Source organism: Plectropomus leopardus, chromosome 19 (assembly GCF_026936395.1).
Source record: "Plectropomus leopardus strain MGB_pleo_1.0 chromosome 19, ASM2693639v1, whole genome shotgun sequence".
Classification (NCBI taxonomy): Eukaryota; Metazoa; Chordata; class Actinopteri; order Perciformes; family Serranidae; genus Plectropomus; species Plectropomus leopardus.
Window position 1 is genome coordinate 13787098 of NC_142194.1, and position 16774 is coordinate 13803871.

At 37.9% G+C, this 16774-nt stretch overlaps 1 protein-coding gene across 1 annotated transcript in view; it reads left to right on the top strand.

The window, feature by feature from the left end:
* LOC121958667 (rho-related GTP-binding protein RhoN-like) overlaps nt 1-13698 on the top strand; it is a 38747-nt gene extending 25049 nt beyond the window's left edge. Inside the window, exons 3-5 of the mRNA XM_042507749.2 lie at nt 2712-2821; nt 7885-8019; nt 12629-13698. Of these exons, the coding sequence (XP_042363683.1) occupies nt 2712-2821; nt 7885-8019; nt 12629-12883 (500 nt within the window). The 3' untranslated portion in view covers nt 12884-13698. The remainder of the gene's footprint in view (nt 1-2711; nt 2822-7884; nt 8020-12628) is intronic.
* Nucleotides 13699-16774: the final 3076 nt, after the last annotated feature.

The following is a 16774-nucleotide window of genomic DNA, read 5'->3' on the forward strand; positions in this document are numbered from 1 at the left end:
AGCGTGCCATCCTATTGCCCAGATTAGGCCAGCAGTATTTCATGAAAACAGTTTGCATGGCTTCAGGTGAGCTGACACTACAATCTCTTGTTGTTTCACACAAAGGCTGAAACACAGACTAAAAGGCTGAGCATCGGCACAAACACTTGCAGAAAAAGAAATGGCTGCTTTTTCTGAACTTTCTGGACTTTTCCGGAGACAAAGACTGAAACTTTTTAGCATCACGGCTGATCACAGATGCCTTTTGATGCAGATGTGGAGCTGACAGCGTGAAGCTACATCTGTCAGTTCACTGATGCCAGTGGGTGTGTGTGGAAGCTGTGGAGACCTGCGGGTGGTTTATGGGGGCTGTCGGATACACTTCCACTCACCCCCGGCGCCCTTCGCCTTTTATTAAATTAATCATCCTCATTTTCTGTGTTCAAACTGGATTTACACCCAGAATATGTGAAAACACAAAAGGCTAAGTGGGATAGAGCGTGTGTGAATACAGAATGTGTGAAACCCAGGAGCAGGAATTAGTCAGAGAGAGAGGAAAAAATGGTTGTGGCCTTTAGTTTGACATTTTTGACCACAGCGACACACGTGCACAAACACATGATTTGCTTTGGGGCCAGATTTTGACAGCCAGACACAAATTGTGGTAAATATAGCTGATTGCTGAGGCACACATACACCTGTGCATTGCCCTCAAGGCGTGTTAATGTTGTGTAATCAAAATTCAAAATGACTTAGAAAAAGAAAAAACGTTTTTTCATAGTTTTGGCTGTTCATATTATTGGTCATGATCACACCCCCATTTAACCCTTTGAAATCTAAATCTACATCACTTTTCTTGTGCTGCATTCACAAGCCTTTAACAAGTTTTAAAAGCCTTTGAAGCCTGAGCAAATTGGTTCAATTTCTTTAAAAAAAATGTGAAAAAAGGCAATGAGCAACTTGGCGAGAAACATCCCGCAAACTGAAAATGAGTAGATTTAGAAAATAATTACTAAAAGAGCAAGGGGAAAATGTCCAAAAAAAGATATTTATAATTCTAATAGTATTTTTAAAATGATTTCTAAAGAATTCCTATTTTTTATTATGATTTTCAAGCAGTTTTTTTTCCCTTTCTAGCCTGATTTTTGCTTGTTTTATGTGTTTTTGTTTTTCTCATTTTCAAGTTATTTTCTTTTGCTTTTTGGTAGTTTCTAGCTAATTTTTCAGTCATTTATCGTTAAATTGTTTATAACCTTCTTCCTATATGTAAACTGACCAGAAAAATCTGAAATCTGAAAAATCGACCACATATACTTCAAGCAACAACATTTAGGGAGCCCACTGAGCCGTGAGCGAGCCCAAAGAACGGCGAGGAGCGCAAAGCTTTCTAAAAAATGTAACCAGGGTGAGCCTTTTTTTAATCAAACGACAGGTTTCTAAAGCCGTTAGCTGATGCATGCAGCAGGTTAGGACATCGTCATTGAGAAAAACTGAAACAATCTGATGTTTGCTCGCTCTTTCACATCTTGTCCAGCTGGGAGGTTTTTATAAGCTTAACAGTCAAGTGAGATCATGAGTTAGGCACATTCGATTGGGTACATTTACATAGAAGTTTGAGCACAGGATGAGTCATTTAAAATATATTAATGTTTTACTGGAAAGAAAGGTATTTTGATGTAAATATATTTGACTTTTTTTCTGATAGAAATAAGAGAAACTACACCCTGAGGAAGGTGTAAGCCAATACACGTTAGTTTATTTTTAATGTTTGAAGCACGTTGAAATAAAGGCCTTTTAGAGGTATTTTGATTTAAAAAAGATACTTTTTAAACATATATTTTATTTTTTTTGAGGGAGAGAGAAATAAGAGCATCCGTTAGTATTTTTTTTTAATAAAAATTGGGTTATTTTATTGTTCAATATAAGACAAACACTCAGTTTGTTGCTAAAACATGAATATATTCACAAATAGAGGAAAAAAAGTCCTTGCCCTTCAATTACTAGCAAAATAAAAAAAGTATGCACACAGCGATAGATAGTATACACTTTTAGTACCCTTGAGGTACTCTAGCGGGGATCCAAATTCTAACAAATATTTTGTTCTTATACTTACTAGAAAACTTTAACCTTTTTAAGTAAAAATGAAAACAACTTCAATGTGTGAATTGTGTTTTTCTGTTTTTGTGTGGCACCGACTCGCATTCAGTGGGGATCTATGGGAATTTTCTGCCAAACACATTTTTTTGTGAAGTTGCCAAAGCCCTGTGCACTGTGACAAAAGCACGTAGTGTTGGACACAATGAGGGAAACGGAGAGGGAATGTTGTCCCCTCTGGATAGGAATGTGTCCCCTTGCCCAGGTCACAATGCTCAATTCAGCCCGGGCCCCCGGCAAAAAAACATGCCATTCTGAAATACCAGGTGACGCTTTGTGCGAGCCATTCATTATATCACTGTCACATGTCTGTCTGTTGGCTCATTCAAGACTGTCAGACGGACAGACCAGGGGTTGTGGACCAGGCCCCTCTGTTCGTTTCAAAAGCAATGAATCACACCCACTCATTGTCATCTGCTGCGGTTTAGTTCACGGTAATTACATTTAATCATAGTTATTACCGCTAAAGGTGCTCTGTGATGACTCGCTCTGTGATAAAAAAAAAAAAGTTAACTCTCAAGTCACTAAATTACAACCTGAAAACGTTGGTCATGTCTGTGTGTGTTTTTCGTCCGCAGGTTCAGCCTACTATGACAATGTGCGGCCGTTAGCGTATCCTGACTCAGACGCTGTGCTCATCTGCTTTGACATCAGCCGTCCTGAAACACTGGACAGTGTGCTAAAAAAGGTCAGTGACACTTTCTTATCTACAATATTTTTAGGGGTAGTGCAAAAAAGCCTCATATCACTAGCCTTTCCCATTTTTGTTGTGAAATGAATGTCGCCAGGGCCCTCAAAGACAGAATGCACCCGCCCAACAAGAAGAACAGCGAAACTTTGTCTCTGTATAGAAAATAATACTCCAAGTCATTGTGGTGTGTATGAATATAGAATTAATATGAACATACAAATAATTATGACAAACACGATAAAACACTGAAAAAAATAACTGAAAAGCAATAATACTTATAAGCATTTTCAAATAATATCAATATTTTAAAATTTAAAAAATGTGTGGTAAAGTTTGAAATAATTTGTAAAATAATTCTCTTATACAAAAAAATTAGCAGAGCTTCTGTAAAACTGACGATCTAATTTATTCTAACTTAAAGGTCAGTGTCACATTAACAGAAGTGTGAAAGTGTCTTGTTTCTTTCTTTTTTTTTTTTTAACAAAGCTGAGAACATTTTCAAACTGCAAGCATCACAGCAGCCTCAGAGGATACGTTCTGATATTTTCTTATAAAGAAATCTGTAGGCGATGGGAAAATTTTTTGTTAATGGAAGTGTTTTGGTTTTTGTTTTTAGTCCAATTATTGTTGACCAATCACATTTGAAGAGTTAAGCAGTCCATGTGGAGAGGTGAAATTCAAAACCCATGGGCTATTGTCTGAAGATGAGTTGGCTTATTATTAGAATTTTTTAAAAATTGTATCTACATTCATATGCAGATATCTCTTTATAGCGATTAGCCGAAATGACACAAAACACATTCTTTTTCTTTGCATTTTAGATATTGACAACATTTAATTTTAACCGCTAACGGACATTTGTGGGTTGAGGGTGAGTTTTTGACCTGTCCGTCTGCAGACATTCCTGCAGCACCGTCATTCATCAATGACATCATCACTACAAGACAAAACAACATCTATCTTTTATGTTGGATAAAAAATGCTCACATCTACAGGGGGTCTACTTGAGAACCAACTTGAACTTTGACCTCATAAGATGACCTTAGTAATGGCGGTAAATAAACTGATCTCACAGTGCATGCCCAGAATGCCAAAGTGACATGTTGATGGGTCACTTTCTTCAAAGTATAGAGACAAAACAAAGGGACTTTTTCTATCTAAGTGAGTAAGTGTATGGCAACGTGCCACCATTATTTGTTTCCATCTACTTTGGCATTGCAAGCCTCTATCTTTAAATAACGCCCTTACAAAACGCTTTTTCTTCTGCCATTTCTGACAGCCGTCTGCTTGACTAATTCTTCTGCCCTTCAATTTTGCTCTTAGAGAGACCTTTTTTCTCAATATTACTAAGCTACAAAAATACCCCTCGACTCCTTATCGTTTCTCCTTTTCCGTTTTATATCCTTTGTTCTCTTCAGTCCAATTTCTCTTCAAATACTCATTTAAGTCTCTCATGGAAAGAGATTTTTCATCTTGCATTACCCAATCTAGGATGTTATCCCAGTCTCTACCCGACTATCACCTCTTTTTTTTTTTAACACTTCAGCCCTTGCTTTGCAGCTGGCAACATTTCTCACCTTTTCTTCATAACTTTTTGACTAGCAGCCTGCCAGCACTGCTTTCTATCTCTTTTCTGTCTCACTACCCCACCGCCTGTTTGGATTGAAGTATCAGGTTATTTGCGAAGGAAATGTTAGAGATAATGAAAGCTGTGATGAGACCATCTCTACACCTGACACTCAAGGCTGCCATATAAAGCATTCTCAACTAGTACACAATAGCACAAAAGCAGAGGATGGCAGACACACATATACACATACACACACTGGCTGATGATTTATAGATCTATAGACCCCTACACTACAATTATAATTCCAATCACAGGTTCTACCAACCACTAATTCAGCATAGCTGAAGGCTACCTGGGGTCAGGCAGTATAAACGGATACTTTAATAGCTATGGCTGTGTATTGGTTGAGTCTGGTGATACAATATGTATCACGATATAAGGTTACGATTCAATATATTATGACATAGTGCAGTGTTTTTTAATTTAATTTAATTTCTACGACCACACAACTATCTTAATAAAATCTCAAAAGTCAAAGTTTCAGTTTTTTAAGCTTTGAGCTATCGAATTTGTCTTTTGCATCGCAGCTGCAGTTAAGAGACGACAGGCGTTATTTTAACCATTTATAGTGCATGGTCTAAACCAGTGGTTCCCAACTGGTGGGATGCAGTCCAAAAGTGGGTTGCGGTCCATTCTGAATGGATCGCAAGTGATACCTTTGTAAAACTTTATTTTGACTTTGACTTTATTTTAAAGTATAGTTAATTTTCAGCACAGAGCTTTTATTTTGAAGCGCCGTTTCTGTTTATTTTTACAATGTGCTTAATTTATTTGTGGTCAAAGCCAATGTGTTGTTCACATTTTGTGAATATAAAAATGAGATAAAAAGTCATTATATGAGTGTCTGTGTTAAATTTTGTGGCAATCGGATTAAAAAGATGTTTTAACTGAAGCCAAAATTTTTAACCTAATGGTGGCATCTTTCAGGGACCATGTATTTCTGTATAAAATTTCATGTAAATACATGCAATAGTTGTTAAGATATTTCAGTCTGTGGTGGACTAAAGTGATGGAAAGACAGAGGCACACTGCTAACATGGCTAAAAATATAAAAAATTAAAACCCTACATGTAATAAGTGTGTATTTAAACTCCTTACAGCGCATTAAAACTCCAGAAATTCTCAGAAACATCAGTGAGAACATGACTTCAGCGTCCTCGGTAACAGCTACAGCCCTTCCTGCTGGTTTTGATATGTGTATTTTGAAAGTGCAATTACCGAGATTGATTTTCAAACTGAATTGTCAGCCGAAGTTATCGAAAATAACCAGCCTCCATTTTCTTCCTTTGATTAACCAGACACTCAGCTCCGACAGCTCGCATTCTACTTTTTATTCAGGACAAAATTCTTACCAATTCTTAACATTAACACAAACAATCAGCTGCTCTTCCCATGGGTCCTTTGTGACTCATCTAAATTGCTGCTATTCACGAGTTGCACACTGTTTGGCGGAGCGGCCTACTGAAAGGCAACAGCTCACTCTGCACAACACGCGGGAGCCCGTAACAGCGGCGACACAGGCATCCGGGAGAAAAGATCTCTTTGTAAGGGAGAACAAATGGAGCAGCAATGCTCAAAGTGGTTGTCTGTGGCATGGTGTGAGGAGATAATGACAAGTCTCACAGAGAAGAGAACGACAGAAAAAGAGTTTAACAGTTTCAGTCATGTTTATGGTCTTTCTCTGTCTTCCTCTAGCATTATGACCATGAGCGTCGTGCTGTTGTGAGCTCACATTGCAACTAACAAAACATCGATATTGTGGTGTTGTTTCAGTATTTGTCTCTCATCTGCCCTACTAGTTGTCATGTTTGGACATCATTATGTCACATGACCAGGGGTTTCAATTTCAGACCTCAGGGTCTTTTGCTGCAGGTTACAGGTGAAGGAAGTCCAGCTTTTTAGACACAAAGACACTATGATTTATGCAAATATGAGGCAGAATTTGACAACAATCAAAAGCTATCAAGAAGCAAAAATATGCAAAAACATTTAAGGTTTGCACAATTGTGTGTTATCAAAAACCTACAGAGTGTAGGTTAGCATTTTTCTTTCAAATGTAAATAAGCAAATTGTTTTCATAGAAAGTTTTTGTAGTTAAATCACTTAAGGTCAGAAAAACAAGAAATTTAGGGGCTGTTGAGTTTATCTTTACAGGGGTCCTATTATGCTAATTTTCAGGTTCATACTTTATTTTGGGTTTGTAATAAAACATTATTTACATGATTTAATGATCAAATGCCAGAATTGTTCTATATTCACCCTCTGTTTGAAAATGCTCCATGTAAGCACCTGTCTCGAAGCAGCCTGCCCCAAAAAAGCCCTTTAATAGATCAGCATTTCAGATCTTCTGCACAACGTCATTGTAACCATGGGAACTAAATTACGTCTCAATACATCGTGACATTATATACATATATGACAGAAACTTAGGAAAAGCACAACCAGCTCGCAATTTGTGGTTCTAAAAACTTCTGAGAACGATACAGTGCATCCAATGCAACGTTTTCTGTTAGTTCCCAGAACATTTTTCTGAAAGTTAGAGTAACACTCTCTTTAAACATAAAAAAATGTCAAAAATGTTTTTGTATTGTTTTGTATTTAAATATCACATTACATTATATTGTCATTTAAAAATGTTCTGTAATTTCAGACCTCAATAACATGTTCTGAATATTGCTTTTAATATGTTCGTCCTTTGATCTCATGTAACATTGTGGGAACGTTAGGTCAGCATTTAACCTTAGAGAAACATTATTTGAAATGATAAACATCCTTAAAATGTTCTTTGAACATTAGATTAAAATGTTTTATTTAAAACATTACTGCAACTTGTAGGTAATGGTAGCCAGTGTGCAAACAATGCTTGCTGGGTAATAGGTCCCTTCAAAGCAGTAATCAGAAATTGTAACTTGATTGGGATTTAAGAGAGGCCATTTCTTAGCAAATCTTAGACCACCACCTCTTAAATGAGACAATATTGGCTGACAACTACATTATGTAACGAATAAAATATGAATAACCCTATCCTCATACTGGAGCTTTTTTCAAGGTTTACACAGACCCCTTTGTTCTAATCAAAAGAACTCTTAATCCTACAACATACAATATTTTAAACAACATTGTGCTTCCAGCTTTGTGGCAGCAGTCTAGGAAGGATTTTTTTCCCGCAGTTTAGTGTGAATGAACTTGATTGGCACGCTCTGAGCCCTGACCTTAAACCCATCCAGCAGTTTTGGATGAATGGGAACAAATCCTTGCAACCAGGTGCCAAAATCTTGTAAAAAGCCTCTCCCAGAAGAGTGGAGGCTGTTGTAGCAGCACATTAGTGCCCATTGTTTTGAGATGTGATGTTGTGTATTATCCCCATTTAAACCCATATTGATTTATAATGACCCTGTTCACTAATACGTGTTTTTCTGCTGATACACAGTGGCAGGGGGAGACGCAGGAGTTCTGTCCCAATGCCAAAGTGGTGCTGGTCGGCTGCAAGTTGGACATGAGGACGGACCTCAATGTCATGAGAGAGCTTTCCAAACACAGACTCATTCCTGTCACCCACGAACAGGTAAGGAGTGCAGAGAATACACCGCTCATCTCTCTTTATCTGTTTGCATCAATAATGTCAAACCTAGCTTGAAATTAACTGCTGCTCCTGCTGCCTAACAGTGCAACAGTAATTTTGCATGTGTGAAGAACTGAGCAGTATTGATTTAATTGTAATTTTCCGCTGCAGTTCTTTCATTTTTCTATAGTAACACTGATTTACGTACAAATTTAATAGTATCGCCCCCGACAAATGACACCCATTACTATGTTCCCTTGTGCACATAAACAAAACTTCTGAAAATGAATCGGGAGAATGACATTTGCTCCAGATCATAACTTCCACAAATATGGAAACACAAGGAGAATAAAAGAGCTGGGACTGAACAAAGATGGAGACAAACAGCCGGATGCGCAATAATACAATTGTTTTGTTTGTGTCTTGGAGCAATGAACAGTGGCATGCATGAATTTTAATAGCCTATTTTCATGTAAATGTGAATTCACACTTCTTGGCAGCCTTTTGTCAACACATTAATATTTTCTCATACCTCTGACACAGCAAAGGTAACCCCTCATTTTCTTGTCAGTAATGGCATTAAAATTGCTCCATCAAGATCTCAGATTACTTTCTCTGGATAAAGTGATTCAGCTCCAAATTAGCAGAAACCTCTGATGACTCCAAGTGTTTTCCTGAAAGTTTAACAGCAGCAGTTTTAAACTTTTAAACTCATTCTTTCCAGCCACTGTGACTAAAATCATCATTATGAGGCCACCTTTAATTTGTTTAGCTGGATGCATACTGTAGCTTTCCAGTGCAGTCCTAATTAAAGAATACTTAAAATAATCATCCCAAAGGCACCCAAGGTATGCCTTGTTGAGTTTTCTGTTATATGTGCCCAATTTTAGCTGCATCCAAAGTGGGTGAAAACAATGACTTTACATTATTTTAATTACCTGTTTTTGCCAAAAATAACTGTTACAGTGTGAACAATCAACAGCCAAACACTTTGAGTGCATATGAGGCTGAATTGTGTGATCATTTGCTTTAGTGGCTTATAGTATTGTACAAGAGACCTTAATCTTGGTAGCAATAACAAAAAATGATCGCCTGGCATTTGCAATCTTCTGCAAACCAGCCAAGTTGCAGTTACAGTTTACATTCATGTCTGTCGAGACTCACGTGTAGCCATGACAGCTGACAGCAAATATGGATGTTAGTGCAGACAGAAAAGTGTTGTCACAGTGAAGTTCACCTTTGACCTTTTCCATATAACATGTCAACACTATTAGACATTTCTGGGGAATTTTGTCATAATTATAATATGAATTTTGAGTTATGGTCAAAAAATGTGTTATTAGGTCACAGTGACCTTCGACAACCAAAATCTATTCAGTTTATCGTTGAGTTCAACTGGACGCTTGTGCCAAATGAGAAGAAATTAATTCAAGGTGTTCTTTAGATATTGCATACACAGAAATGAGATGGAGGGGGTCATAGTGACCTTGACCTTTGACCTATGACCACCAAAATCTATTTAGTTCATTGTTATGTCCAAGTTGACATTTGTGCCAAGGTTGAAGAAATTCAGTCAGGGCATGCTTAAAATATGCTTTGATGAGGATGGGATACGTAAATGTGGACGAAACACCTGAAAATATCATGCCTCGGGCCACAGCGGTTGCCAGCATAGAGACACTGAGAGACAGAGGCACCGTTTTTCTGTGGTCAAACAACTGACAACACTGTAGCCATACATAAAGGTCTAGTGTGTATCATTTGGTGGCATTTAGTTTTGAGGTTGGAGAACTGAAACTTCTCACATCAGCGTGGAGGAGAGTAACAGTGGCAGACATGAAAATGCAAATTTTTCACTAATGAAAACACAGTTATGAATATTACATTCCATTTCTGGCAAAAAAATGCCCCTAAATCCTACACACTGGGTCTTTAATAGAAAAAAAAATGGAAAATAGAGTACAGGTTGGAGATGACTGGATTTGTACTTAAAAGTGTTACCATGAAGCTCTTCTTAATGGGCCCCATTCAAAGGGCTGCATTGCAAAACAGCCACAAACTGGGACCTTTACATTTCAGCCACTTGACCAACTGATGTGATCCCCGGGGGGATTCACCAGAATGAATCGCACACAAACTGTGGGACTACTGCTGTAATCGGCTTAGAGGCGTCGAAATAGAGATGTGAAGTGTTGGAACGTTTCCATTAATGCAAAAATAATGCAGCCTCCCTGGAAGCACAGCTCAAGCCTTTAATGTTTTTCATAGAGGAGGAATATTATTACCATGTCTGACTGCTAGATACTCCTACAATACGGGATATCGCTAACACTGATGGCTGAACACCCACACTGTCACACAGTGTCGAGGATTCATTGCCAAAGAAGTTGATGAATCCAATTGATGACACACTCCAGAAAGAAAGAATGAAATATAGTGAGAAACTCAACAGATAGTGAGAAGGCAGCGGAGTAGAGGTGCTATTTATAAGATCTAAAGAAGGATTGGTTAAATCGACACAAAATCTAGGCTCCCCCCTTTTTTTTTATCACAAGATACACCCAAGCACAGACTCAGTGTTAGTGCAGAACAGGTAAACAGCAAAATGAAAGCGCTATATACAAGTTCAACCAGTCCAGATTTAAGATGGTGATAACCACTACTGGGAATAAGATGAGCTTTTACGCTCGAGTTTTACAGTTGCACAGATAGGCCTTGAATATTTCATAGCTGTGTGGAGGATCACAGCTTTTTGTATGCACCAGCTAGCTATCATGCCTCTGAGAGCTTAGGCTTTTATTAGGATAGGGGTGTTTACCATACATGAGCGAGACCAATAGTCTGATATCCACAAAAAGATAGGGATATCTTCTCATATGGCATGGATAATACAGAAGCATGTAACAAATGGTGATGATCATAAACTTCTAGAGAATGCTTTAGAGTAGTGTTACAAAGTCCATTGCTCACAGTACTCGATGGCAAAAACGAAATATTTCATTTTGAATCCATTGCATTACATGAGGCTTCAAACAGTATGCCAGAGGTTCAACATGGTTTAAGGACACTGAATAATGCAAAAAGCATCATTTCCACCATTACGACCCCTCTGTCGCTCTCTCACACATACACACTATTTGTTTGTCATAGCTTTAAGTACTAGCTCTCAGGAGCTCTCGAGGTGAGTCACCCTCTTTTGGACAACAAACACAAACTGAAACACAGGGCTGGATAAATGTTTGAATTTTAAAGCTACACTAATCTTTTTAATAGTTACAATGGAGCAAATGCAATATGAAAGGAGACGCTTGTAGTGATGGACCCACAAAAAATGATGACCCACGTGCAGTTCCCCGCCACTCTGTGGAGCATTCTAGATTCTCAAAAGTGAAACTTTGGGTTTTTTTTTTTACCTTGTCCCTTTTTTCCAATGTTTTTGTGTCTGAGTGACTGATGGAGACAGCAACTTTAGAAAATGGTCAAGTATTGAGCGAGAACTCAGCCATACAGCAGTGAAACAGGCTGCACTGTAATCTCCACGGGTAATTGTACACTGTCAACTTTCATCCATTGAAAGTGCTTGTTTTTGCCACTGACAGGCTCAGCCTCTTATTAAAACTGTCTGAAAATGTTACCGATGAGGAAGTGGAAGATGAAATAAAACAATTTCGCTTACTGTTTTCCGGTCTGTTTGTTATTGTGACCAAGTCTCGCTCCAGGAGAAGATTTGCTGTAAAATCTCGCGAGAGTTTACTTGTTATAGAAAAAACAACAATGGAAATGTTAGTGAGATTTGGAGGAAGGAGTACCGAAAAAGTTTGTTGTGTTGGAGCACAAAAAGCAAAGCGTAGTAGATTCTCAGTATCATGGCTGAAAATGGGACTTCTCCATGAGCAAGACTTGGTTACCAGGTGACCTGTGTTTTAGGGGAATTTACATAGTAACTAACAGATCAGCAAAATGGAAAGAAAAGCATTTTTGTTTTTTGTAGTATCCTTTCTATAATATTATCAGACACTTATAATAATAATCTGAACCTGTCAGTGGCAAAAAGAAGCACTTTTAATGGAGGTAAATAGACAATGCACAATTGCCTATAGGAGTGACACTGCAGCCTGTTTTGCTGCTACAGCTGCAGCGTTCTCTCCAAATACTGGACCAGTTACAAAAATGTTGTTTCCATTGGTCACTTAGAAACAAAAACAATAGAAAACAGGGTCCAGACTAAAAAATACCAATGTTTCCGTTTAAGCTTTTGATTTTACCACCTGCAAATTTCCAATCCAAGGCAGAGTAAGGTAAAGAAGAACAGGTCATGTCTTTACTACCGTAGGAAAACGCAAATTTGCATGCCCCACACCAGTTGGTAAACAGACACTAAAATTAGCAACTAGCAGCTAAAGACCAAGATATTGCCTTCAAGGGGTGGTGGAGACCAACACCAGAGCTAAAAATGAGAGTAAAAATTGAATTTACATTTGAATTGTGGCCAGAAATATTGTTTGAAATGATTGTTAATTCTGCAAATAGTTTATTGGATGTGCTAGCTTTGTCTTCAGTGTTTATTCATCCTCTTAACAGACCCATATTCTGTGCTTTTCTGTGTTTTTAGGGCACTAATTTGGCGAGACAGATCGGTGCTGTGGCCTACACAGAGTGCACCTCCAAGTATTCGGAGAACAGCGTCCGTGACGTTTTCCACGTCACCACTCTGGCATCTGTGTCCCGTATCCATCGGCCTCAGCTCAAACGCGCTGGCTCACGTCGCGGACTCAAGCGGGTCTCCCAGCAGCCGCCCCGGACTGAGATTCATGAGCACCCACCTGCTATTAGAAAGGACCGCGCCAAAAGCTGCGTGCTCATGTAGACCAGAGGCTGACCAGCAGCCTGACCTGCTTGTGCTGATGGACATGAAACCATACTGCACATGAACTTAATTTATTGGTGAATTCTTGTCAGATCTTTGCACTGCATAAAGGACAATATGATGAAATCAAGAACCAATGCTATCCTGTGGAGTTCTTTGAGGATTTGTTTGTCCATCTTTAGCAAAACTCTCCTTGTTATTTCTTTCTCTGTGACCGTGTTCTCATCAGGAGAGGTCATTGTTGTGGCAAAAGCTCTTTTTCTTTAATGCTTTTACTTGAACAAGTGGACAAAAATGGTCATGAACACAAACAGGCTGGTTAGCAAATAAAACACAAGGACAGAAAAAAGTGAATACGGAGATGAAAGTGATAAAATAATAATTGGAAAGATCATTTTACAGGAACCAGCAGTAACAGTGCTGGCCTTGACCTCAGTTTTGTTGTTTCCTGTTTTGAAATGCTACTCTCTCTTTAAGTGTTTAACTAAATGAAGCACAATATGATGCACGCAAACTGTTCCGAGTTATTTGTAAATGTCAGGGAATGAACTCTGCTGTTCCACTTCATATAACGAGCTTAAAAGAAAATCTGGACAGACAAAAAACTCGTGGGCTGAGATGACACTAATTTTCTTAAACCACAAGTGCTTTTAATATTGAAAACCGAATAATCACTCACCACATAAGACTGAAGTGTTGTGAAATTAATATTGTTCTAATAATCCACACTGGGAGGAACGTCACAGAGGGAGTAAAGGGGGTGACTGTTATGTTGTACATGTGATAATTAAATAAAAAATATTTGCTCTGCTGAATGCTGGAACATCTTTAATATGTAATTTATTCGTGTGACTGATCAGGCTTTGGTGCTGAATTATTATGCTAAGAAAAGTGTATAAATGGATAATCTTTGATTCGTTATACTTCTGTCCTTAGATCTCAGTTCACTGGAGCACAGATCACAGTAGTTTTGAGCTCTGAACATTTTGTCTCAGGAAGACAAGAACATTTTTCTTTGAGAAAGCTTCTTCTGTCAGGGAGGATATGACTTTTCAGTTGAAAAGATTTCGAATATGAATCAACAGCACAGAAGTAGTAACAGTAAAGTAGTAACTTTGTTTAAATAAAAATAAATAAAGCCATACATCTCAATTATGCAAAAGACAGTGCATCTGCAATAAGTAAAAATAAAATGATACATATTCTCATAAATGAATTAAATGCCAAAAAAACTCATAATGGCAACAAACACACCTAAAACTTATGAATTATACAGAGTTTTGGAGCTAAATGCTAATGTCAGCATGCTAACATGTTGATGTTAAGAGGGTATAATGTTTATCGTGTTTGCCATCTTAATTTTACATATTAGCATAGCAAAATTTGCTAATTAGCACAGTTACAGCTAAGGCAATATGAAATATTAAGGTATTGCCAAAATGATTGGAATCAGTTTCTGGGGACCGTGCACGTCTCCACCAAATTTTATCCGACACTGTGGCTAAAAAATGCTAACATAAAAATTAATATTTCTAATTGCTCATTTTTAAATTGTGTTAAAGCAATATGGAACTGACTGGCAGCTACATGAAGGTGACAACTCAAACAATATTAGTCAAAGTCATGGATGCTGAGTATGAAGAGGAAACCTCCCATTCGCTCCTTACTGCTGTGGTCTAATCACAAACTGTATAAATGAAATTATGTCGCCAAAAAGTCTGTGGACTACCGTTTTCAAACTTCGAGACTGGTTTTTAGGCCATCTTGGTTTTTTGAGCCAGAAGTGACTATATTTGGATGAGAGGGTGGAGCTGAGGAAGAGGTGTGGATCTGACTGAGAACCTTGTTGTGACTTGTTACTCACAAGGTATCAAACCCTAAAGCATACCCTGCTATATCGTCTACTTTAGTCTAAATGGGACCATCATTTTCACAAATAAACATATTGAATTGAAGTAAATGTTTACTGAGGTATTAAATAGAGTGAGAAGTAGGGCTATTTTCTCATAGGCTTCTTTCTATAAAATCTGTCCAATGCATTCTCGTTCCGAACTCATCTACACCTTACCATATGCTTCTTTAACGCAGAAGGATACCTAAAATGTCATATGTTGATGTAGAAGGTCCTGACAGAGCGGTGCCATGTGAGTTCGAAGTGAGAAAGTGTTGATCTGTCCACTATTTGCAACCAGTGGAGTCGCCCCCTGCTAGCCATTAGAAAGAACACAGGTTTTAGGCACTTCTGCATTGGCTTTACTTATCAGACCTGGAGTTAACCCATTGGTGATAATGCAAGGTAATGCATTGATCTGCTACTGTTGGCTACTTAATGTCTGCAGCACATACAATATGTTAAGTGGCTTTATTCTTACAATGTATAACTAATCGAAATCACCTATTAATAAAGTGCTGCACAATTTTCAAGCTGTACTTGACTTCAGTCCTCTGAAATCTTCCATCTCTATGGCCTTACATTACAATTTAACACTCGAACTGGTGCTTGCCATCTCCACGAGTGACCAGTCCTGACCTATTCTCTTGAGTGAATCTCCTCAGTTTTTTGCTTTTGTGTGAGATCCAGCTGTAAAATTTTGTACAGGAAAATTCACTTATTTTTGTTATTAAACTGAAATAGTGAGAGAATGCTTTTTCAAAGAGGGCTTAGTTTGCATTTGATGTTGACCATCATATTGGTCACTATTAATATCAAAGTGATGATTTTCATACTGCCACTATTTTCACACTTACAGAAGAACTTTAAACTTTTCAGCGAGATCATATATACACTGAACAAAAATATGAATGCACCCATTCATCAAAAGTTTAAATTAAAGATCTAACACTTTTTCTTTGTACATAAAAGATATAATATATCTTAAATTTTGGTTGCAAATTTTTTAAAATAAGTGATAATGAGCACTTCTCCTTTTTCAAAATAATTCATCAGCCAACTAATTGTTGCATCAGCTGTCGGGGTGTCTGGTCTCAGAAGATCTTGTTCCTGAGCTGCTGTGGTTACATATATGCGGTTGTGAGGATGGTTGGATATACTGCCAAATCCACAGAAACAACACTGAAGATGATTTAAGAGACATTTTACATTTAAGTGGCCTTTTTATTGTGACCATCCCAAGGCACACCTGTGTAACAATTACGCTCTTTAATCAGTATCTTTATAAGTCATATTTGTCAGATTAATGGATAAGCACTTAATAACATGGATTTTGACAAATTTTTTTACCAAAATCTAAGAGAAATATACACTTTGCATAGAAAAACTCATAAGAAATGCAGTGTTTTGTTTATATTTTTGTCCTGTTTAATATAAAATACATTCCCTCTCTATTTAAAATGAGCACAGCTGTACTGGATTGTATTCATGAGCCTTGTAGTTTGACCTTTAGCTGTGACTCTTGTTCCATTTGTTTCCTACCACCATGGATAATGTCCTGCAGCAACTCGCTGCCTCTGTGAGCAAATGAAAAAGTGACATTTCACAGCATCGCTGCCATGTTGCCATGCAGGGAGCGCGAGGTCACACCACATGCCCGAGGCGAGACCGAAGCAGACCTCTAGACAGGAAGGAGAGACCGTCCACACAGACGGAGTAGCAACAATCATGTAGATATACGGCATATGACAACGTCTGCATAGTAATTTAATCACAAGTACAAGAGGTGGCGGGTAATAATAGCTGGTCAGACTCATGGATAATGATTCTCAGTAGTGTGGTGTAATTTTAAATATAGTGCATTAATAAGTTTAGTGTCCACATACCAAGTCATGTTCTCTATTATCATTATAAAGCTACAGCTCAAGGCACCAAAGATTAAAGGCTTTTTAAGACTTTTTTAAATTCCAATTGGAATTAAAAGTAAGACCAATTTTATA